At 43.5% G+C, this 25,327-nt stretch overlaps 1 protein-coding gene across 6 annotated transcripts in view; it reads left to right on the top strand.

Moving 5' to 3' along the window:
* The window catches only part of Akap7 (A-kinase anchoring protein 7), a 120,800-nt gene that overhangs the window by 50,475 nt on the left and 44,998 nt on the right, over positions 1 to 25,327 (top strand). For all 6 annotated transcript variants that reach the window (XM_060373570.1, XM_060373569.1, XM_021645684.2 and 3 more), the window contains one exon: positions 6,314 to 6,426. In XM_060373570.1, the coding sequence (XP_060229553.1) occupies positions 6,314 to 6,426 (113 nt within the window). The remainder of the gene's footprint in view (positions 1 to 6,313; positions 6,427 to 25,327) is intronic.

Raw genomic sequence — 25,327 nt, 5'->3', positions numbered from 1 at the left:
GAGGAAAAGACATTATGTGTGTATGTCTGCATTATATACACATACTCATACGTACACCAACACACACGACCTTGTTAAGTGCATGCATATAAAAATGAGTGCACTTTCAGTTTTGCATGCAACTGTGGAGAGAGAAAAATTCTTTATCTGTCTGATCTGCCTCCTCATAGCAATGTTATAAAATATAGAAAAGATGAAAGAAAACCTAGGAAGGTACTGTGTGTGTCAGTATGTCTGTCAGACAGCGATGGGGAGATAGTTCTTTCCCTGGGAGAGGAGTCGTTTTCTGAGGCTTGGGCCGTTGGGGTGGGCTACGTTCATTCTTAGTGTGGAATTTCTGTCAGGGACCCCCAATACTAAGGTCATACAGATGGCCTCAAGTTTGAGGAAATGGTAAAAGAGAAGAAAGGGAAACATGAGGTTTGCAAAAATGGGCACCTAATTAAAAATATAGGATTCTGTTAAAATCAATTTAGTACTTTACTTCTAAACAATGTTTAGTGACTTCTTTTTTTAAATTAATTATTTATTTTACGTCTTAATTGCAGCTTTTCTTCCCTCCTAGCTTCCCAGTCCCTCTCTCTCACAGATAGAATTTGCCATCCTCCCAACTTCTCTTTCTCCTCAGAAGAAGCTCACGAAAAGGGAGGCCCGCCCATGGATATCAGCCCATCTTGGCATATCAAACTGTAGCAGGACTAGGTGCATCTTCTCCTGCTGTGTCTAGGCAAGGCAGCCCAGTTAGGGAAAAGGGATCCAAATGTGGCCACAGAGTCAGATACAATGAGTGCCTGCTCCTGCTGTTAGGAATCCCACGTGAAGACCGAGCTGTACAAATATTACATATGTGCCGGGGGCCTAGGTTCATCCTGTGTATACTCTCTGTTTGGTGGTTCAGTCTCTGTGGGGAACCTCTTCACTTTTAAGTATAAATTTATTGCTGCCACACTTTTAAAGAATCCACTTTAATATGAGCTATATAAAGATGAGTATGTAAATCTAAAAAGGCAGACACAGCTGTCTTTATTAGGTTCATCAAAGTGTTCCCTACTAAATTGTTTCAGGGTTCAGCTAGGGCTTCTAGTATTATAAAAATGCATTTAAGCATTTGATTACATTGTGTGTGTGTGTGTGTGTGTGTGTGTGTGTGTGTGTGTATGAGGGCAACCTGCAGGAGTCTTTTCCACCATGTGGGTCCCAGGGCTTGAGCTCCAGTTGTCAACGCTTGGTGAAATCGCCTGCAGGTCCACTGAGACATCTTGCCGCCCCATAAAGCATATTTTAAATGAATTGTTCTTCAGGCAACTCTTTTCATCTTCATCTCTGAGATAAATTGTATTATTTAGGAAGCACACAGAGTTGACGTTTGAAGGGTGCCTGATATATTTGTTGTGTGATTTTCGATTTAGTGCTCGAAGGGAATTTCTGTCTTGCTAGGGAGAATTGACAGCCTCGTTAATTATTCATGAGCGCCCCTCCAGAATAAAAGTGAACACTGATATGTAATTTTCACATTAGCAGAAATTTTTATTTCGAAAGTGATGAATGCGTAATGTCTACCATACCTAGGCTAAGCAATAGATTATGCTCCTACTCGAAACAAAATCATTAAGAAACAACTCTGAGAACAAACGCGTTCCCCACCCTGTTTCTGTACACCTACGAAAGACAACCTGTAGAGAAAACACTCTAATGAAAATTAAATGTGCTCTGTGACATTTAAGAGTGTTGTGAATACATATCATCAAAGATTTTAGGCCCAAAGAGTTGTGAGAAATTATGTGAAAACCAGACAAAACTGAAATGTTTAAAAATGTTTCTTTAGATGTCCTTAGTGGTTGTATCAAATAAGGTAATGTGTAAACATCTAAGGCAGATGGCAGAGAGTGGCTGAGGTGCCCCTGCCTCCGTGTGGATTTGGTTAGCTAGAGTCCTACCTGTTCACCGCAGCTTCTGGTAGCTCTCAGCACAGGGAGCCCTGTGTGTGGCCCTCAGGAGGTACGGTGCCTGTGGGCTCAGGAAATAAAATCAGCGAGAGGCTTTGTTTCCCCACATCTCCCTGCTGGTTCTGCTCTCTGGGAGACAATTCTTCTAGGTGATAGTTCTTAAACATGTAAAGATGGAAATCCCAATCTTCAAATCATGCCTAGTCCCATGGGTCAAATCTTAAGAATTTAGCACACTAGCCCACCGTGGTATGGTTAAACCATGGGACTTTGCCAGTGTTCAAGTGGTTTTGACTTAAGGAAAAACAAAACAAAACAAAACAAAACACTTTTGTGTAATTTAGCCTAATACTTCAAACTCCAGTTAGCCTTCTAACAGCTGAGAACGTATCAATATAGAAAGGACCAAAGTGCAATTAGGTAAAGGATCATAACTGTAATGAATATACGTTGATTGCATCATGATGCTGTCTGCTTTGCCTGCCCTAAACCTCATGCCTGGTTAGATACCTGGCTTCAGTGAGGACAGCTGTGGCCCCCAGTGGTCCAGAGAAGAGGTTTATGATGTCTTGTGTGCCAGAGAACTCGGGGCACCTCTTGGTTACTTAGCCTCTCCTACTCCAGTCACCCATAGTTGCAGTCTGTTCTCAGCTAACACACAGTTGTCCAGCCTTTCAGTGTTTTGTTGCAAACCCTTTTATTACTGTAGAAGAGGGAAGAAAAGCCATTTATTTAATGCCAATGACTAACAGAAGGGTTTTTAGACATGTCCCAAATCCACGTAACATTTTCAGAACACGTGTTGCAGCATACATCAGCATTTAGTAAGCATTTAAAAAGCAGAAAGCCACATGAACGGTTTCACACACAGCTGGGTAGCGTGAGGTTTCTCCTCCTGTCTCCTGTTGCTCCCCCACTCCCTCACGTGAAAGGAGAAGAGAAAAGTGGTTTCCAGAGATGCAGTCGATGAATTTTTTCTGCACCTGATGTTAGCCAAGATACAGTTGTAGATTTAGTTAGAGGCCAAGTAAAGGCATGGCTCCTCACTGCCACCATCTTGTGATGAAAACAGCAGAAAGCCAGAAAGAGGCTGGAGCCTCTGATGTCAAAAGCCAGATTGCCCTGCACTGGATGCTGCCAGCAGATGGGAAAAGAAAGTGTGATGCCATTCCTCCTCCAGGTGGCCCCAGGGTGTTCTGTCCCTGCTCTCTGAGTCAATAACACTTTACTTTCCCTGTTTTCAAGAGTTGCAGGAAGGCAGTGAAGGACCTCAGACAGGCCAGTAGCTGCTTGCTCTGCTGTGCGAGGAAGGGCAGATGCTGCAGAGAGCCCTTGTGTGGGGGAATAAGGGAGGACCTAGCTGTAGAAACAGGCATGGTATAGGTCCCAGCAGATACCACATGGTGACTGAAGACCCCTACCCATCATATTGTCATTCTATGAGAAAAATACAGTCTAGGTGAGAAGGGTCATTACAGTTGTTTGGAGTTTCAGAATGCTCACTCTAGTCAAAATATAGATGAGTAAAGATGACGTCACACAGAAATTGTTCATGCTGAGCCCCCTAACCCCCAGTTTCCCCATTGGGATTAGAATAAAATTCAAAGACTCCAGGGCCCAGCACTTAGAATTTTGCCGCTAGTACATGTGTTTTTGTGATTTTGTGGTAAGGTGTTTTCTGTTTTGAAACTCTGCTATTCTCTCTGAATTATAGCCATATTCTTTTATTATTTTTCACTTGGGCCTATTTTTATGGCAAAATCCTTTATTTTCTCAGGAAAGATTATATGCTCTCATGCATCAGTTTTATTTTAAGTTCTCTGGACAAAAATCTGAAGTCTTACACTAAGGAAGACACATTCGAAGCTACCGTTGACTCTGTTTTCATCCAGATAGTTTAGCATATTATATGTATCATTAGCAACTTCTGGTCTCCAGCCAAATTGGCATCTACAACTGAAGCAAACCATTGGATCCATTGTTACATAGAAAACATCCTTCATTGTTTGTTTTTACAGCTCTCTCTGTGTGTGTATGTGTATGTGTATACATATGTGTGTGTGTGTGTGTGTGTGTGTGTGTGTGTGTGCTTACATGGCCTTGTCACAGCATATATGTGGAGGACAGAGAAGAGTTTGCAGTGGCCAGGTCTCCCAAGGAATGGTAGAATGGTAACATCTTGCTGGCCCAACATCTTTCTCTTTCTTTCTTTCTTTCTTTTTCTTTCTTTCTTTCTTTCTTTCTTTCTTTCTTTCTTTCTTTCTTTCTTTCTTTCTGTCTCTCTCTCTCTCTCTCTCTCTCTCTTTCTTTCTTTCTTTCATAATTTATTATGTAGACAGTGTTCTGCCTGTGTGTACACCTGCATAACAGAAGAGGGCACCAGATCTCATTATAGATGGTTGTGAGCCACCATGTAATTCCTGGGATTTGAACTCAAGACCTCTGGAAGAGCAGACAGTGCTCTTATCCTCTGAGCCATCTCTTCAGCCCTAACGTCTTCCTGCTCTGCTTTTCGTGTTTTGCTTTTATCCTTTACAATGTAATTGTATTAACCCTCCCTCAACCTACTCTTAGATAAAGAGAAACTGAAGAGGTGTTATTAACAGACATTCAAGAGCATGTGCTTTTCACATATGTGAAAAATAGTTCCAGTTCCCCACTTGCACATTCTAAGCATGTGCCGTGTGCACTGACAGCAGTGTTAAACTTCTACAAGGTCACTGTGTGTAAGCTCGCATTCTTTTTGTCAGCTGTGTAATGGTCTTTCGGTATGGCTGTGTGGTCATTTATCAGCCATACCTTTATTGGTGGAGGTTCTATCCGGCCTGTGAAAATTTAGGATGATGTTTTGACATGTTTTTATGTAGACTTTTATGTACCATTTTTTTTCTTCTTTTTTTTTGGTGTGTTTGTGTTATTAAAGTGGAGCTGCTGGTTCAAGATGCTGTGTAGCTTTTTTCTTCACAGTTAGTGGCCAGATCCTTGTCATGGTATCTCCACCACCTATGTCCTCCTCCTCCCTTTCTCTCAGTAGTGCACCTCTTCCTTCTAACCGTTTCCCTTCTGCCTTCAAGACACATACATGTCATTACCCTGCCTTGTTCACCTTTTCATGGTCCCCTTTCTACTTTCATGTCTTATAAGTCCCCCTGGAGATTTTCCTGTGTGGCTGTTGGCAGCATTTCTGGCTCTTGTACACACTGACGCTGCTCCCTCCAATCCTTTGGAATGCCCGCTTCCCTAGCCATAGGTAGCTTCCTTGAACACTGACTATTCTGGGGAACGCTTCGCAGATCCCTGGAGCCTGGCCTCACACTGGGTCTCATACTTAAGCGCTCTGCTCTCTGAACTCTGGCTGTTTTGGTCTCTCCTTTTGGTTTTGTTTGCTCACCCTGGAAAGTTTCTTTCTGGTGTTCTCCTCCTGGACACCTGAGGTTTAAAACTGGAGCAATCAGAAGGCTCGGGTGGTGTGTGCGTATGTATGTGTGTGTGTTATACATGACTATGTGGCTTGCACACATGTGAGGCCAGAGCAGGATGTCTGGGGTCTGTCTATACCACTCTCCATTCTATTGCCTTGCATCAGCTTGCCTGGATGGCTGGTAGGTTCTGAGGAACCTCTGCTCCACAGTGCATGGGTTCCAGGCATGTGCAGCCACACCCAGCCTATTACCTGAGTTCAGAACTGAACTCAGGTCTTCATGCTCACAGAACAAGTCATTTTACCCACTGGGCGAAGCCCTGCCTCTTATTTTGTTAGGAAAGGTTTTTTTGCTTTATCTTGCTGAGAAATTTTAGATTTGAAAGATGGCAGCAGAGCAACAGGTCTTTTCTTACAGCATAAGGAAATCGCCGAGGTGGCTGCTGAGAGGCAGCGTCATGTCTGCAAACACAGGCTTGATTTGTGTGAGAGGCTCCCTTCACATCAGTGTTTGGTGGTCTGTGTGTTTGCAGTCACTGGAAGTGTAACTGTCATATTTGTTATCACACCCACTGTATTTCTTTCTCTAAGAAATACTATAGAGCTATCTTCTTTTCTTTCCATGTTTTTTAATTGAAAATATTTTTTTCACACACTATATTCTGATCCTGGTTGCCCTCCTCAATCTCCTCCCAGATCCTCCCCACCCATCTAACTCCATGCCTTCTCTCTCAGAAACAAACGGGCAAATAAAACAAAATGAAAACAAAGAAAAAGGCACGAGAAACACACACATAGACGCACACAGAACCCATAAAAACACAAATTGGAAACCATATATGATCTTCCTTATAATGGAATCAATCATCTCTTGAACCAGCCTGTTAATAAGCAAAGATAACTATGCGTTACAGTAGCATTTTTGCGTTATTTTTATTTTCTCCAGAGACTGCGAAGAGAACATTTCAAGAGAAAGGCATCCTGGCTGGGGAAAGCAGAAGTTTTAAGCCTCACTTGACCTTTATGAAGCTGTCAAAAGCGCCGATGCTCTGGAAGAAGGTGAGAGCTCCTTTGTATCCTGGTCATATTTTCTAGGGCTCACCAGTCTTCAGCATGGTTTGGGGTGTAAATGACATTTTATGTTTTTTGGCACCCTAACCTTCTTGTTCCTGGGACTCCAGGTCAATTCAGTTCTAACCCAAGAGTGCTGAAGATCCAAGTATTCCTAGGAGCCTGTTACAGCCTCCTTTGCTGAGTGGCTGTTGTGGGCACACTGACCCCCTGCTGCTGTAGCTTTTTTTTTTTCGATTTCTCCCTGGAGAAGCCTCTAGATGGCGCCAGAGGTCAGTTGTGCTGCTTTCTTGCTTATGGTTTCTGCTTCCTGCACCTAGCTCTCAGGGCTTCTGAGGATGCTAGCCTCTGTTCAGCTGCTGCTCAAGCCCAGGCTGAGGGATGCTTTGGGGCTCTATTTTTTGTAGGTTTTTCAGTGATTCCAAAGACAGTCTTGCGCTTTCAGCAATCACCTCTACTCAGGTCCTGGAACAAGGAAGGGTACCATGGCCTGGATGAGAAAGGATCCATGGGACCCTTCCCCTCCCTGTACTTCTCCCTATACGGGTGGGCTACAGTGACAAGCTAGGACAAGTGTGTTTTAACTTCCTTCAGCATTGGGTGATTTTACCCCTACACATACACATACATAGGTACACACGCTTGCGCGCACACACGCATGCACAAACACAAGCACGCGATCACCTTTTCTTCATATTTCCATTTCAGCCTAGGGGTTCCTTATGCAAATGAAGTCATCTGCTGGCCTCTGTTTTATAACAATTTCTGACCGGAACATACAGATCCGTGTCCACTGCCTGCTTCGCATTCCCTTTGCTCTCTTAAGGCTCGTCTGCAGCTCGTTAATAAGTAGAACCCCTCCCCTCCCCCACCCCCACCCACGTGCCAAGTTTAGCATGTTCTGTTCTCAGAATCGTTTTGTTGTTCTTTAAACATGGGTTTGGGTAATTCCTTCTGTGCTTGTGAGCTTTCCACAAACTGTTGTTAAAGATGTCCTCAAAAAGACATCTTGCTATGTGAAAAACTCGCTAATATCAACCTAAGGCATGATTACATAACACTCTAGGAAAAACAATTATTGTGATAGTTTTGCAGTCTTGATTGACGACCTGCAGATCATGTCTGTTTCATGTCTGACTGTTTACTTCTTACTCATTATCTTTCTTGTTCTGCTTTCAATGGATTGCCTCCTTCCAAGTGGTTTCACACTTAATCCCAGAGTGACAAATCAGTGGTAAAGGTAATTCCCCTCTTTCAGAATGTTGCTTTGTCTGTACAATATTAACATACAATGGGATCACCCAGTGACACCTACCGAATGGATGTTTAAATGCTAGAGGATACAGATTTTGACCTTTCAGACTGTTCCTATATGAATTCTTGACATTAGTTGCTCAGAACTGTCTTCCTCGTCCCGGAGGGAAGGGATACAAGACAATAACGTCACATCCTTGAGTTTTGGAGTTCAGTCTCTGCGTCTAGGAACCTGTCTTACTCTCAGTCTCTTCCCTCCCACCAGCCAACCCTAGTTCACTCACATTCATTTCTATATATGGCAAGCTTCTGTTGCAAACCATAAACATTTCATAAAATTTGGTAGCTATTACATGCCAGGGACTGGTGGCTTAGACTTCTGTTGGTAATCAGTGGTGTATAATCTTGAAATCAGATTGCATTCTCTGTAGATTAGAAGTCTTAATGTATAAAAAACAAATTACAGTAGTTTCTCTCTTCTCCGAGGAGGAGCTGTAACAAGGCCTCCCGCTAAATGCCTGAAACCACAGGTAATGCTTATCACTATGTATGTTGTTTTCTCCCTGTGTGTGTTCACTCAAGAAGCAAGCTCTGCCTTATCTTTGGTGTGTCAAATGTATCATCATTACTATGCACCTTGGGGGCATTGTTAGGTAAAAATAAGAATTATTTAAATGTGTGCACTGTGACGCCATGACAGTCAGTTCTGATAGCCGATATGGCCACTGAGTGGCTGCCGGGAGGTCCCTGTGTACAGTGTGGCTATGTTGGCAAAGGGCTGCTAGAATTCGTAGTCCTCAGTCCCCCAGAATTACACGTCTGTACCACCAGGGATGGTGGTGGTATTTTCTATCCACTACTTTTAAGATGAGGTTGACCACAGAGAACTGAAAACGTACATAAAAGGTGGGGCCTCTGCCCTTTTAGTGCCTGTCTGCACTTCCTGTCTCCTGCAGGCTGACTGGCAGGCTGCTTTCCCCTGGAAACTCCCTTCTGGGCAGTAATGAAACAGTATGTCAGTGGCCTCTGAGGTACCCTGTGATCCAAGCAAGTTAAGTCTAAAATGAACTATCCTGGGCTCTCCTCACTAACTATCCTCACTAACTTCCAGTGTTCTTTAGGCAGATAAGAAAGTAAAAGAGAGAGGGGTGTGGTAATAGTCGCCTTTCCTACTTATGTGTGGGAAGCGAGTCACTTCAAGTACTTTATTTTTTATTTTAAACGTTGTTTTGTTTGTAAAGTAGTTGTGCTATGTAGGCAGTTTAATATATATGTCATCCTATAGAAAGAAAGTAATAAAACTTTGTTCATGACGAGGCAGGGCTTCACTGTGTAGCCCAGGCTAGCCTCAAACTTGAGCTCTTGCCTGAGTCTCTTGAGCATCAGGATTGAGATGTGTAACCACATCTGACCACGAATAAAACTTCATATGTCAGGTCCATTTGTGGTACCTTAGACACCTCTCCCTTGGCGGTTGCTTGCTTTCTGTTTCTTTGCTACATACGCGCTGTGGCAATAAGCATCCACGTTCAGTTTCCTTGGAAGGTTACCGTCACCTTAGAGAACTGATCTTTTGGTGTAGGGCTGGTGCTCTCAGAGTACCTTGGATTGTCTTTGAAAACAATGGGTTCTATCTCTAGTGCCAATCACGGTATCTGAGAGCAACATTTGTTAGGTCAGTTCCTGGTGTAAGGACGGCCAAGATTGTAAATAGTGGCTTGTAGAATGGAACAGCCCTTTGGGTTGTCAACCATGTAGCCAGCACTGAAACATTCTACTACAAAAAAAGTGTATTATTGAAGCTGGAGAGATAGCTCAGCAGTTAAGAGCATTTGTTGCTTTTGTAGAGGATTCCAGCCCAGCTCCTAGTACACATGGAGACTCACAGTTACCCTGTAACTCCAGTTCCAGGGGACCTGATGTCCTCTTTTGACCTCCACAGACACTGGCCATAAACATGGAGCACAAACATAGACGCAGACAAATTACCCATATGTGTGACATGAAATACAGAAATCTAAATAAAACTCGAAAGTGTGTTCTTTAACAAAGATGCCTTTGTTGCTGATATTGTCATAAATCACCTTGAAAAGGAAGTTCTTCGTGCATGAAGATGTTCATGGAAACGTTGGCAATCATAGAGAAAGGTTAGAAATAATGTCTACAGTAGAGGGATGTTTAAGTTAGTTATGTAAAGCTTATATCAACGATTTAAGCATCTGTTAAAGTATATAACTAGAAGGACATAATGATAGTACAAGAAAGTAAATGAAGTTTAGAATGTGTGCTTTAGTTAGAGACCTATAAGAACGTGTCAGAGGTTGCTTTGCAGAACTCTTACTGTGTCTTTTTGAATGCATTTCAGAGATAAAGTGTGAGCTTGTCAATGCTCCTTTAGCCAGTGATTTTTCTGGTGTACGGGTGAATAGAGCTGACCTCAGTATCCCTAGCTTTCAGTGAGCTCTCCTTGGAATATTAAGGATTCCTACTCAACTGGTTAGGGTTGTGCTGGGTTCCAATGGAAGACGGTCTTGGTGAATTAATTTTGGGTATGATACTGAAGCAATCCCAAGACACTGGTGGTGCTATTTTGGGATCGATGATTATCGCTTAAAAAAAAAAAAAGTAGTGTGCCAGGCAGAGACTATCTGTAGATTAGCAGAGGCAACCTTCAAGACAACAGGACAGACAAACAGCCCACGCCATGTTAACTGTAGGTGATGCTGTCAGGGAGATTAGTTTCCCTTGTGTAGTCATCGTCATCTTGTAATGACATGAAAAGCTATTATCCACGGTAAACTTGAGGAAAAATTCAAAGCTGGAGCTGTAACAGTTTAGGAAGGTAAAATATCTCATTAGCATCTTGGACAGAGCCTGTACACACTTGGGAAGCACTTTGCCAGCCAAGCTCCATCTGCAGGCCCATCGTGGCTCTCGGTAAACCACTTATAAATAGGACACCAAACCCACTACTCTTTGAGGGGAACTCTCTAGAATAAATTTGAAGGAACATGAATTACCTTGTTTTATAGCCCCAGCAAAATCACAGAGTGCCTCTATGTCATAGGGGCAAGCAATCTTTCCACCTGTTCTGAAGTATCTACTTGGTGGACAATTATGACAAATAGTCTGATTTCATTTTATAGAGATGGTTTTTGTCTTGCTTCGAACCTCCAGCTGGCTTTCTTGTATGTACAGAAGGAGAGTGATAGAGGGAACGTTTTCAAGTTCTTCTAGGAAGGCGGCGGCAATTTAGAAACCTCCTGACAACACCCATGACCATGAGGACAGTGGGGAACAGCCCCTGCAACATCTTTTTGTGCTTTTGACACAGGATCTCATTGGTATTCCTGGCTGGCCGGGAACTCACTGTGTAGACCAGGCTGCCTTCACACTTGTAAGGGACTTCTGTGTCTGCCCCAACACCGAGTGCTAGAGTTACAGGCATGTGCTGCCATGCCCCCTGTATACACAGCATCCTTAGTGAAACCAAGAGACGGAGAATTAGTTTAGATACCAAATTCTGTGCAAGTCTGGTCAGAAGCAACAAGGACCAGCAGGACCTCCTTTGGGTGGGGGAAGAACCCTCTTGGTGGAAGATGAGGATCACTCCAGATTCCCACTGCAGAGGAAGAAGGTGTGCATTATGGGAGTGGCTGAGGAAGAGTCATGTCCCAGGGGTATCACCTTCAGAAAGGGAGGAAGCTCCTACAGCCACAACTGGGGGGACTCATGCATGAGGGTAGATTTTCTGATATGGGGGACAGGATGGGTAAACTGTCCCAGAACTCCAGCAGAGGGGGGAAGTTCTGCCTCAGACAGCCTTAGAGACAGCACTACCACAGCCTCCACCCAGTTCCTGGAAGCAGACACAAGCTGTCCTACAGAGGGAGTAGCCCATTCCTGAGCGTCCGGAATCAGACTTCGTTAAGCTTTATTGCGAGCCTCCACTCCAGCCCTTGAGACCACGAATCCTTGGAACCAGAGCTAACGGCTTAACGGCGTCTGTTTCTTACTTTTGAGTCATTTTTACATCACCAAGTACATTAAAAACACCTCTCCCCTTGTATGGACGGCCGTTAATGCTAAAGGTTCAATGCAGTCTAACGGCAGGTGGAATTATAATTTCTTCTGAAATGCTCTCCATGCCATTTGTCAGCGCGCCGTCGAGTACACCGCTTCTGTTCACTTGCTTCACTGTGCCTGTAACGCATGCAGTCTTGTGCGTTGGCCTGCCGTGTGCTCGGTTTCCACACAGGGATAAAAGCCTAGCTAAGGTTTATGATTGTCTAATGATTGCAGATGGTGACCGCAAAGGTAAACCTACCAGAATGCAAACTTTGTCCCTCTGTACTTCGAGTGTCCTGAAGAATCTAGAAACTGTTGCGAGCTTGCTGTGCCAGAGTCAGTCAGACAAGGTCGTGCGTTTCTACAATGTCAGAATTTATTGGAAGGCAATAAACTCCCAGGCTTGGCAGGTTTCATTTGGCTGCGGTTTGTCACGTGATCTCCGTTTCCCTTGGCAGCTGGCCGTTGGAAAACAGGTTTCAACCCAATCTCAACTGCGATATTAACTTTAGTCAGGCACTTCAAATTGTATCTGTTTCTCTGTATCTATATATATATAGCTTGTGGGAAGAGTTATGAAAGAGTTAAAGATGACATAGCTGAAGATTTCAGGGAGCTCAAAGAGGCCTCAGGGGGGCAGAAGCAGGGTACTGATACAGAGACAGAGGGTCACTTCAGTGATTAGCTTGATGAACCCAGCTGGATTGTTGCTGGAAACTCAGAAGCAGGATGTAGAGTCATGCTTGAACTGCGGGTCAGGGTCGAGTTGAACTGCAAGGGTAAATGTAGGTCTGGGAGGATGCAGAGCTGAAGGGCAGGACTGGTCTGGGTGGAAGAACAGGTGGGATGAACAGCAGTGTCCACAATGGGGGCAAGCTGAGTTGTAGCCCCGAGGACAGTTGGAAGTTCTTTGCCAATCAGCCCGAGGCCCTGCAGCTGCTGGTGGCTGCCTCCATCTTGAAATGAGTCTCAGCCTTAGATCTTCGTAGGAGGTCTAGGGGAGGGTCTGGTGTGTTTGATAAATTCCTGGCCTGTTTTCCTGAAGGTTTTAATGCCTCCTTGATCTCATATGGCCTGAGTCTATTTTTTCTAAGCTTGTGGGTGATGCCTTTTTCCTTTTAAGACTGCATTGTGTATCGGCGAGTGCCTCATGGGTGTCTGGATAGTGTTGATGTCTATAAAATGTTGTTTGTGAAGTGGACTCATCCTGGCCATGATACAGCTTGAAAGCCACTGTCTTACACAACATGGAGTAACATAAAGCAAGGAATAGCCTGACCACCATAAAAATGTGTGGGGAATGGTAGATGGAGAGCTAACTTATTGCTTTATTGACTCCCTGTTGGGCCTGATTGTCTTAGAGAGAAATGACACAGTCAACCTAATATTAAGTCTTCAGAGTGCAGTGGAGATTCAAAGCAAGTGTTTTCATTAGCATTTTTTTTTCTGAAAAGTTTTTCCCAGAATTTTTCAAGAATTACTCGGCAGAGCAGATGCCAACAATGCTGTGCTATGTAGAGTAATTGGACTCAGGATCTCAACATTCAGCCATTTATTGAATGTCACGTGTTTACCACAGGTTCCTTTGGACATGTCATGGGTCAAGGTGACTATGCTGCGTCCTGTGCTTATGCAGCACGTTTCTACGTCATATAGCATGTCTTTACATAGCATAGCACGTCTTTAGGTAGCATATCACGTCTTCATGTGGCTCCCTCCTTTCATCCTTTCAGCAGGGACTTTTTTTTTTTGGTCTGAGAGCTTACATTTTGATCTACAAGTACAAGGCAGAGAAAAGAGGCACTGGGAACCTTGCCAGCTTTTGAAACCCCAGAGCCTGCTCTCCCCTACCCCGGGCACCGGTGACATACCTCCTCAGGCCACACCTCCTAATCAGCTTGGGACCAAGCCTTTAAATGTATGAGTCCGTTGGGGCCATTCTTACTCAGACCACTAAAGCTTGTGTGCATGTATGTTTGTGTGTCTATATGGGTGAGCATTTGTGTGCATGTGCGTGGAGACAAGAGCCTGGGGTATTATCCTTAGAAATGCTGTCCATGCCCTTTGAGACAGAGTGTCTCCTTGGTGTGAAGCTTACCAGTTGGGCTAGACTGACTGGTCAGTGAGCCCCAGTGGTATCTAAACCAACCCGGAAAAAATTTCAAAAGCAGAAACAGTGTAACTAGGGATGGAAATTAGTATCAATCTGAACTTTAGGAGAAATTAATTGCCACTAATTCTATAGTCCAGCATAGTTTCCGTGAAGTCCTGAAGGGAGGAGACCTCATGCCGCAAAGGATGGGTTCAGCACAGCAAAGTGCCTGAACAGCCCTAGGGAAGAATTCAATGTCAAAAACTAACCCCCCCTTTTTTTATGTTGTTTTTTGAGACAGGGTTTCACTGTGTAGCCTTGGCTGACCAAGACTGGCTTTGTAGACCAGGCTGGCCTGGAACTCACAGAGATCTGCCTGCTTCTGCCTCCCCTAGTGCTGGGATTACAGGCATGCACCATACGCCCCTCCACCCCCTCCCCCACCTCCAACTTTACCATAATTCAGCTTGCCTGTGCCTGTGGTTAGTTTTAGAATTTTTTTCCTAGTAACCTGAGCTTGGAGGCAGAATCAGCTGAGAGCTTTTCTGGAACAGAAGAGCAGAGAGCCCTGCCTTGTGGCCACAGTGGTGAATGCCAGAAACACTCGCTGGACTGTTTCTCCGAGACAACGCAGAGGCAGTGAGCAGGCTTGTCTGTGCTGGGTAATCAGCTAGCGTAGCCTCCCTGATGTCGAGTTTGATTGGCATCTTCCAGTGCATCGGAGTAACCGCATCCCTCCAAGAGGCCAGATCGCTGATGACATCCAAGGTTGTTTTGGTCAAAGGTCTAAATGTGGTTTGAAGTTCCTGTGCCTGGAGCTTCCTCGCCTTCCCTGATGTCCCTCTGGGGTCATCTTTTCAACTGCCACCCTTCCTCACTGTATGTTACCAGAGGTCACACCTCTGGGTTCACTGCGTATGCCTGTCTAGAATGACCGAATGCTCCAAACCCAAGCGCGCCAGGACCACTGCCGCTCCCGGTGGAAATCTAAGGCCCCTGCCCTGCTCACGCTGCTGGAAATACTGTTCTTGGTTGAAACTTCTTCTCATTAAAAATACAATGTCTCTGAACATTTTTACTCATTTGAATCCACAGACGAAATTATAGTTTAATTTTTTTAAAAAAAATGAGTTTTGGAAGTTGTCTTAAAAAGGTACAGTACCAAGGTGGCTAATTAGAATTGCCTTTGGTTGCTTTGAGTGTATTAAATATAAAGGTTCTGTCTCAAATTTTACCATGAGTGACAGGAAAAAAATTTTTTTTCCATAAAAAGACATTTTCAGGGATTTGGGGATGTGCATCAGCTGGTGATTAAGTCCATTTTCCCAATCAAGGATAAAAGAGAAAATGGACCGTTATAATCTCGTAGCAGACTGGCATGCCTCCACAGTGGGTTAATGCTGGGTGGAGGCCAAAGGGAATCTCTGGCCATAAAACGAATAGAAGCCGCACGCAAGCAAACCAGCCGAGGTTATTTTTGTGGTAGTGGGGTTTTTATCGCAGGAGGGATTGGGCAGGCAGCTGGCTGCTGCTCATTCTAATTACCCGCACAAAGAAAGGAACGCGGCGTTTTTCCTGAGAGCCCCCTCTCCATCTGAGCGGACATGAAGGCTAACAGACTGGAGTATGACTGGAAGTGTATTCCCACTCCTAAATACATGAGCTGCTTTATTGCCGGGACTCACTGGAGTCTGAGTCTCAGGAAAAGAGATACTCGAAAAACAGAACGACGGCTCCCGGGGAGATGGCGCAGTCCGTCATGCGCTGGTCGTGCAAGTGGGAGGACCTGATTTGGGTACCCAGCACCATGTAAGAAAGCTGGCCTGGCGCAGCTGGAATCCCGGCACTAGCTAGCCACGCTTAGCTACCGGAGTCCAATAGCGTTTTTCACTATTGGCAGATCCGTGTCATCATCTTGAAGGCCTGTGTGCGCCACTGTTTTTACACCGTCCTCAAGCCCATGGCCAGAGCATAAGCGGCCTGTCTGGATTGGATTGTGGTAACCGGCGCACAGCTTCCCTTCAGAGAAGGAGACTGTTCCGCTGCCGCCCCCTAGAGTTCGCAGCTTTTAGTGTTCAGCCCTCTTGGGTTAAAACCCTCCCGGTCTCTGGAGCTACACTTCCTGCTTGCCTGCTCCGCCTTCTGGAAAGGGCAAAAGAATTAAGTCAGGGCTGGGAGGGGTCCCCTGAAAAGGTCCGGGGAAATCCTTGATACCTTGACCAGACACAAGCCTCTTGGCTGGTGCCCGACGTGTACAAAGCGAGGCTGGGGGGACACAGGAAGGGTAGGTCAGGCTTGGGTAGTCTAGCTTTCCTGGGGCCATGCGCTTAAGACAGCACATGATGGGCACACACAGTTTATGCAATCTCTTTAGCTCTGTCATCCAATATTAAGTTTTTCTTTTCCTACTAGGTACATAGTTTATTTTAGTACTGTCGGGATACTTAAAACTGGAGTGATCCTTTATTTTTAAACTCTATAAGAAAAGTGAGTGTGGAATTTATCAATGAGTTCTCATGACTTTTTTTTTTTACTGTGCTTTTGAAGAAATGATATGTAATCTGATTTCAAAGATATGCATTGACCCCAAGTTCCTTAGAACACGTATGTAACCTAGGTAATTATATCCGGAATAGAGAAAGAGACAATTAATAACTAAACTTTTAATTTTGGAATGTGGACAGAAGAAAGGGTACAATGCAGGCTGAAAATAAACTATATTGCAGAGCAGCCTATGCCATGAGTCATTGGATACATTTCTTGTTTTACCTAGAGAGAAAGGTTATTGTTTTTGAATTGGTTTTAGGACTTCACCCATCTCCTGGGTCACCTGTTTAATGGCTGTCATATTTAACTTCTGTTTCCCCCATACTAAACTACATTTTGTTTAATGTAATATTCAGGGAATATCTTCAAGCAAACAGGAAGAAAAAGCCCAATGCATGAGGCCCCTTTGCTCCTGCCTCTCAGGACAGGCAGCACACATACTCATGCTGTCACCTAGCCATTCACTTGTAAGCACCGGAGATCACATGCCTACATCAGAAGCTCTCAGTGTGGGTGTTCTGTAGACTTACAACCTGACCTAATGTTTTCCTCTTCCAGTGCAGCACTCTTCCCTGCTAATCTGTGCTTTCCAACATTCAGTGATTAATGTGAACAAGCTATTGGTATATTAAAAAAAAAAAAAAAAGGTAGTGGCGCTGTCCCAACACTTGCTCTGTGAGGCTGGGGCATCTGAGGTGAGTGGACAGAGGGAATTCTCCTGCACAGCTAGGACAGGATGCATTAGCTGAAGTTAGGCCTTATGTTGAGGAAAACATTGATGAGGGGGATGATGGAGAGTTGAGGAGGAAGAAGGGTGATGGGTGTGAGTCTGGGAAATGAGTCTAGTTCATGAGCAGGGAAGAAGAGTTCATGAAGAGGAGGGAGCGGGGAGCACACAGGATCAGGATGTGCTGCCAAGTGCTTCAGGTCTGTCTTGCTTAATCATAGGGATTCAGGAAGTGGTGTCTGTAGATGCATCTAAATTATTTGTCACTGGGCATTACTTTCAGTGAACTCTGGGTGTTCCCCTCTTATTTGGGCTGTGTCTGCGCTATGGGTAGGTCTGAAGTTCTGTCTGTAGAAAATCTAACTTGGATGAATGGTTCTGTGCTCTGAACTTCTGACCTATGAATGCAGGATGCGTTTTATCACCACGTAGATATGTTGCAAAATGTAGGCCATTGTCACAGTGGCAGGTAAAACTGATGTGCTAGGGTTTTGTGCATGGCCTTATTTCTAAATAGTCTTCTGTGGAGCAGCATCACTACCTTTCAGGCCCTGAACTTTTTTTTTTTTTTAATATACCAATGTCTTACATTAACCACTGAATGCTGGAAAGCACTGATTCACAGGGAAAGTTGTTGCCCTGGAAGAGGGGAACATTAGACCAGGTTGAATCTGCCCTGCAAAGACGCTGTGAACTTCTGATGGAGCGATATCATCTTTAGAGTTTAGAAGTTGTCAATTTGGTCAGTTAAGGAGAAAAATGTAGCAAAGAGCAAAAGCTCAGGAAAATGGATGTGAGTTAGGGAAGAGGCTAGAACGTGTTTCCATTCAGGCGACCACAGGGCTGCTTGGGCCCAAGAACAGAGCTGGAGTTTGGCCCTGTAGCATGGTCTTCTAGCTCTTCTATAGGAGTCATTCTTGGATGCCTCTGCTATAGGGCCCCACTTTGTCTCTTCATTTACAAAGCCATGTGCAAGCAGTTGTCTGGTCCAGTAGCATGTGGTCTCTCTTGATAGACTTGAGAAGCTTTCTGAGAGAGAAACTGAGGTTGGCCCAGCGAACGAAGCATGGGCCTGCATGAGACCTGTGCAGTAAATGCAGGCACCTCAGTGTTCCTCACAGAGTGTATCATGCCTGAAACTGTGAGAACTCCTGTCCCAGTGACCTGTTAACCCTGTGATTAGCACGGCCAGGCCTATATAAATGTCTGCGAGCTAAAGCCAGACACTCTTCTTCTGCTCCGTGCCAGCAGCTCAAGGAAAGAAACACTGGAACTAGGAACCACAGTGCTTTTCTCCCGAGGATTTTATGAAGCAGCTTATCCTATTTGGACTTTCCCTCAGTGACTGTTTTCCTTGCCACTTGATTCTACCCAGGAGCACTGGGCTCCCCTTGAAGTGTTAGGGCATCAAAAGAAAGATGTCCAGACTGGATCAAAACCCTGAAGCTATGGCAGATGTTTCTGCTTCTTACTTCTTCAACGTGGAATATTGTATATAATGTAGGTGAAGAGGTTCTGGGCTTCTTTCCTTAAAGCATCAAGATCAAACAGGGCTGGAGTGCTGGAGGCTAGTTATCAAATGGAGAGATCATGGAGAAGGTGTACCGGAAAAATCCCAGACTGAACTGTATAATGCTCTAGATTAAAATACAGGATTGAGAGCTATTATGTGTTCAGGAAACCATGGTTCTGGAACTCAGGAAATCTCTGCTGGCATTTTACAGTAAGAAAGGGCTTCTTTTAGTGGGCTGGCTCATTTGCATACCTTTTCTGTGTTTAAGCAACATCTATGAGTTCTTTTAAAAATATTTGTTTTTATTATTTTTATTTACGTGTGTGCCTGTGTGAATGAATGTCACCTATATGTGCTGCCCACAGCAGCTAGAAGAGGGAAGCAAGTCCATTGAAACTGTAGTTACAAGAGATTTTGAGCCATCAAACTGTGAACCAAACTGAGGCCTAGAGAAACAAGTCCTCTTGGCTGCTGATCTACCTCTCCAGCCCCTACAAGTTCTTTCAGTTCTTTCAAAGCAAATGGGAACCAATTACTGTGTGCACATAGTTACCACTTGGTGTATTAATATCAAAGCAGCATATTAAAGGCAGCTATTTTAGAATGCTAGAGGTTACCAAACTAATTTTGACATTGGCTTGATTGCATATGATTGTTTCTCAAGCTTCATTAACATGCTTAGAGTTTTAATATCTTAGAGTAAGTAGCATAGAGCTTAGGCTATCTAACTCTGTTCTTTTCAGTTTGTCTGTATTTGTATTTGTCCTGACCACTGACTCTCTGTGTCCCTCGCAAGCGACTAGTTTTCTGTGATGTTGCCTCCTTATCTGGGGACAATAATAGTTCTGGTCTCAAAGGCTACCTCTTGAGTTCATAGAAAGTACTATTTTCTACTATGGCTGGGTGATAGGAGGCATCATTGTTTGCAGATTGATCTGAAATAATAGAGTAGCGTCACTCTTTTTTCTGTTTCCATCACTCCTAATGTTTCTGTAAACTTACTTGGCAGGTACTAAACAGGTGGGCTGTCAGGGCCTTGACCAAGCAGGAAATGGATGTGCTTAGAGAAGGACCACCCTCATTGCTTGACCCCTGATGACAGAAAAAGAAGACTACAAGGCCCTTCTTGCCCAGGGTGTTGTTTGTGGAGTTGAGAATCCCCACACTGTTCCTGAGCCAGTAGCTGGGTCCATGAAAGCGCATGTCTTCCCAAGGTGGTCATGAGCAAGCTTGGTGGACCTGAGCTTGCTCAGTTGTTCTGACTGAGAGAAGCTGAGGAAGCCTGTATGTAGTTCCCCCGGGGCAATTCTGTGTTTCCCATGAAGGGACAGATGCAGTGAGGAGTGTGAACATCAGAGATTGTGGTTATAGTAAGGGGGCCAGGGTGATGGGGAATTTTAAACTGGAGTCTTCTTCACATCTCTACGCCAACTCCAATATCTATATAATTTTTGAGTACCAATAGGTTAATTTTCATTAGAGATAGTGATCACTAAAAATAATCTAAAAACTTTTAACAGACCACTGAAGAAATACAGCCTTCTCTCACTCGTGAACAAAACAAAAGCACAGATGTTACCATTGCTTTTTAACCAGCTGACGCCCAAAAGTTTAGGCAAGTTTGGTTCTGCTCTTAATTTACATTTCTAACTTTGGTTTTAGGTCATTGTCACAGGAATTTCTTGAACTGTCTTATGTATTTTTTTTGGTTCCAGCAATAAAGTGTTGCAAAACATAGCCCAGGTCCTGAAGGTTAAGCTTATTGTCAGCAGGACAGCTTCTCCATTTGACTCATGTGCAGACTGTTTATGTAAATTGTGATTATCATCACAAATCGCAGTAAGCCGTTATCATCTGTTACCTTCCTAATAAAACGACTGCTGCACTGTTGTGAGCACGGGAACTCTGTCACAGATTGTGAGCTAATGTGAGCTTGGCTATTCCACATCTCTAACTGCATTAAAGAAAGCTCTGGATGTTCAGTAATGTCAGTCTGAACAGCCTTTGGCACATTTTAAATTATGCATATCATTGAGTTGATGTAAGTGGTGTTGTGAGTGCTTCCAGAGTAAATAATCTCCATTATTTATCATCACATTCAGCCATCACATGATTCTAAATATACTTGCCAGGCCCTCGTGGCATTTTTGAGGAGTTGGCTGTTCGGGTGCCAAGTTACAGTCCAGTGAAATGCTCACAGCTTCAAGGTACACAGCACCAAAGGCCAACAAATGGCTTTGACCGTCACTGATCATCTCTGTGGCTGAAAGGAGGCTAAAGGGAAACAAATCTTAAGTGATCACGAATAATTAAGGCAGTCTTGGAAATGTTGATATTAAGTTTCACTGGGAAATTGCTTAAAAGTATAATAGCCTGCATTTGCTTATAATAGAATATACTAGATATTGCTGAAATTTTCATACATGTAAATATACATGTATCTTGATTGTATCTATGCCATAAAATTCATATTTAGCGTCCATTTTTTTTCTTTCAGTGTTACAGTGCATAACAGTGTGGTACTTATACTGGGCACAGTTGTATATCTGAAGCCCTTAAAACATACACTGTCCCTGTTAATTTCCAGGGAGAGTAACCTTGAGGTGAAATATTAGGCTGTCACCCCACATATGTAAACACCAGGTCTGCAGCATTCTTAGCATGGTATTGTCACAGAGTTTCTCTGCATTTGAAGCAGTCTCAACTCACTTAGATTTTATTATTGGCTGGATTTTTCTGGACTTAAGAATTTGAGGCTTTTCTTTTCTAATATGTTAATACGTTCTAAGGGTAGAGCTGGGCTATAAATTCCTGAGCCTGAATATAATGCTACCACATCCAGTCACTTTGACTTGAAGCTGTAACCTTCATTGGTGATACCTTTGAGAGTACTTTGCCAGTCCTATAGATTCCTTACAAAAATAGGACGCTTCTTAGCCTTGCCTTGAGCAATGTCTGATTTTGATATAGTCACCAGTCTCCTCAGAATTCTTTCCTTATTTATTTAGTTTTTGAGACAGGGTCTTCCTATATAGCACAGACTGGTCCATTTATTATTAAAACAAACAAACAAACAAACAAACATTGTTTGCTGAAACTGGATGGTGAGATGAATTCAGAGTTTATTAGAAAAGAAATAGGCTGCCCAGAAAATGCTCCAGAGAGCAAAGACTATGCTGATGTTCCAATATATATGAGCTTAAGCACGTTCTCACCTATTGCCAGATTCTTTATTAAATTTTTAATTTTGACTAGGAGAGACAGCTTCATACTCTCCCAAGGCCCCCTGCCTTTCTGAGCTGCACTTTCTATATAAATTATGAATTACGGAATTAATTCTACTTGCTGAACAAAGCCAACACCTTAGGATGTACATTAGAAGTCAGTTATGAAGTTTTGCAAAATAGTTGGGGCTTGTCATGTGCTACCGTTCATTAGTCGAGGACATTAGTTTACAGGCTTCTTGAATCTCCCCCATTCCTCGTGGGCTAGTGAGATGACTCAGCTGGTGATGGTGCCTTCTGAAAAGCCCCAGAACTTGAGTTCAGTTCCCAGGTTCCGCATGGGGGAAGGAGCGGAGCAGCTTCCTCAGAGGTGTCCTCTGATCTCCAAATGTGCACTGTGGCATGGCCCCTCCAAATGAATAAACAAATATAAAATATAAAACAATAAAAATGACATTTTTAAAAATGAAAAGAGAACCTAAAAGTATGCAGTGCTGGATCCTGGGACCTGAAGATGCTTGTCTAAGCTGCCACTGTCTGCTGAAGGAACCATTGACTCCCCCTTTTCACCTTCTTAAGTGTGTCTGAAAGACTAAAGAATGGAAATTTAGATTTTTTTTTGGGTATTGGCTTAAAGTGTAAAGCACAAGCCTGAACGAGGACCAGGCAGGTGGAGACATGTCCAGCCACCTGCAGGGAGGAACTAGCCTTACTGAATTCTTTTCCTGCCCACTAGAGATACAGTTGCTAGGAAACTGGCATGGCCTGGCTGGAACCGTTTATGGACTTGGCGCCTAAAGTAAACCAATCATTTCAAAAGTCAGTTTCCCTTATCCAATCATGTAATGCCAAGGCATGTAATACTCCGCTTGTGGTTTTGCAAGCGGGACCACACTCCTTCTGTTGAATCAGGGAGATGCTGCGACCCAGGCTCGAGCTTATAATAAAAGGATCCTCATGTATTTTGCAACGGAGTCGATTGCTGGTGGTCTTTGGGGGTCTCACAAACTGGGCATAACATATACACACACACAGAGGAATCTATACATGTGCTCACAGACATACACATACATGCACATTTGCATACAAACATGCATATACACCCCCCCACAAACATACATAAATGCATACACACAGAGAAAAACATTTAAAAGACAACTAAAATTGTTTTCATTTTCTCAGAACTTTAAAAAAAATAGACACCCAATTTTATTTAAAAACAAACAAAACCTCTTTTGGCTCTAAAAGCACACATCAACCCCCACACAGCGATGTTTAGTGACCTCAGTACCTGAGTCTAACCTCTACAGAGGCCAATTGGAAAAAAAATTAAAGGAGTCTGGATAAACATATCATCAGCCAAATGGACAGAGAACACACATCCTGCTGTGTTTAGAGGCCTTATTCCTTGGTGTCCTCCATCCTCTCTGGCTCTTACAGTCTTTCTGCCTTCTGTTCTGCAGGGTTCCCTGAGCCCCGAGGAAAGAGATCTGGAGACATTCCATTTAGGGCTGAATATTACAAGGTCTCTCATTCTCTGCACATTGTCTAGCTGTGGGTCTCTATATTGCTTTCCTTCTACTTAGGGAAGGCAAAGACTTTCAGTACAGCAGAATGTCTTTGGGAGTCATTTTATTGCTGTGTTCTGTTAGCACAATGTTTCTCAATCATCTTAATGCTGTCAGCCTAAATACAGTTCCTCATGTTGTGGTGACCTCAACCATAAATTGATTTCATGGCTGCATCATAACTGTAATTTTGCTACTCTTATGACTCATAATGTAAATATCCACTATGCAGGGTATCTGCTCTGTCATCTCCATACGGGTTGTGCCCTATGTGTTGAGAAATTCTGCATTAGCAGAACAGTAGTATTTGGTTGTCTCCTTGGTCCCTGGCCTGTGTGATCTCAGGTCCTTGGCTATCCAGGCAGTGATGGAGATGGTTTCCATCTCTTGGTGTGGGCCTTAAATCTGATCACATATTGGTTGGCTACTCCCAAAAGCTCTGTGTCACTATTGTACCTTGCAGACAGGCCATCATAGTATGCTAAAGGATTTGTAGCTGGTTTGGTGTTTACCTTTATCCTTTGGTAGCATGTAGGGTATCTCCCAGTACTGAACAGTAGTCAGTACGAACGAAGGTTGTAGGTAGCCACCAGCTCAACCTCTCCACGTTTAATTAGGTGTGTAGGTGTTGTCTTCAGCAATATGGCCTTACTTCCGGCTTGTAGAGAACGACCAATAGCTCTGGAAGTATCCTGGGTTGCTTGGGAGTTCCCAGCAGGCCCCTTTGACCAAGAACCCAATGAGATGAAACTCATTTCCTGTGGTGGAAACTTCATTTGGAGGTGAGGTATGCTTCATGCCCTCCATTATTAGGCCATTTCATTTAGATTGTCTTCATAATGTACGTATTCTAAAAGGGTTCTACTGCATTAGGTTCCATACAGCTTTCCAAATGGCTTAGTTTCATCTGTATTCCTTTATTCTGTATTTCTTCTCTCAAGACCTCTTCCCTCACCGTCACCGTTTGATCCTCCCATTCCAGTTGTCCCTACCCTCATTCATCCATAACTATGTTGTCAATTTCCCCATTTTAGGGAAATCCATTCTCTTCCCACCCTAAGTCCCTAACTCTCTACCTAATCTCTGTGGTTATATGGGTTGTAGCTTGCTTATTGATGAATTATCAGCTAAAATTGACATATAAATGAATACATACCATGTTTGTCTTCCACAGACCTTTGACCAGATTTTACTTTGTATAGCCTGGGTTACCTCATTCAGGTTGATTTTTTTTTCTAGCTCTAACCACTTACCTGCAAATGTCATGATTTCATTAAAAACAAAACAAAACAAACAAACAAACAAAAATGCTGAGTAATATTCCGTTGTGTAAATGTACCACATTTTCCTTATCTGTTCATCAGTTGAGGGATACCTAGGTCATTACCAATTTCTGGCTATTGTAAATAGAGCAGCAATGAACATAGTTGAGTATGATCTCTGTGATAAGATGAAGTGTCTTTGGGTACAACATGCCCAAGAGTGGAATAGCTGATTCTTGAGGTAATTCGATTCCCAGCTTCCTGAGAAACCACAGTATTGCTTTCCACAGTTGATGCACAAGTTTGCACTTCCACCAGCAATGGATGTGTGTTCCCCTAGCCCCACATTTGCCAGCATGAACTGTCACTTGTGTTATTGATCTCAGCCGTTCTGACGGTGTAGAGATGGATCACACAGTGGTTTTGATTTTTATTTCCCTGATGACTTAAGGATGTTGAACATTTCTTTAAGTGTTTTCAGATATTTGAGTTTCTTCTTTTGAAAATTCTTTGTTTAGATTTTACCCCATTTTTAAATTGGGCTATTTGTTTTCTTCTGTCCATTTTTTTGAGTTCTTCATCTAATTTTTGCATTAGCACTCTATCAGGTGTGTAGTTAGTAAAGAGTTTTTCC

This window comes from Meriones unguiculatus, chromosome 20 (genome assembly GCF_030254825.1).
Source record: "Meriones unguiculatus strain TT.TT164.6M chromosome 20, Bangor_MerUng_6.1, whole genome shotgun sequence".
Classification (NCBI taxonomy): Eukaryota; Metazoa; Chordata; class Mammalia; order Rodentia; family Muridae; genus Meriones; species Meriones unguiculatus.
This window is presented reverse-complemented; position numbering and strand designations above follow the sequence as displayed.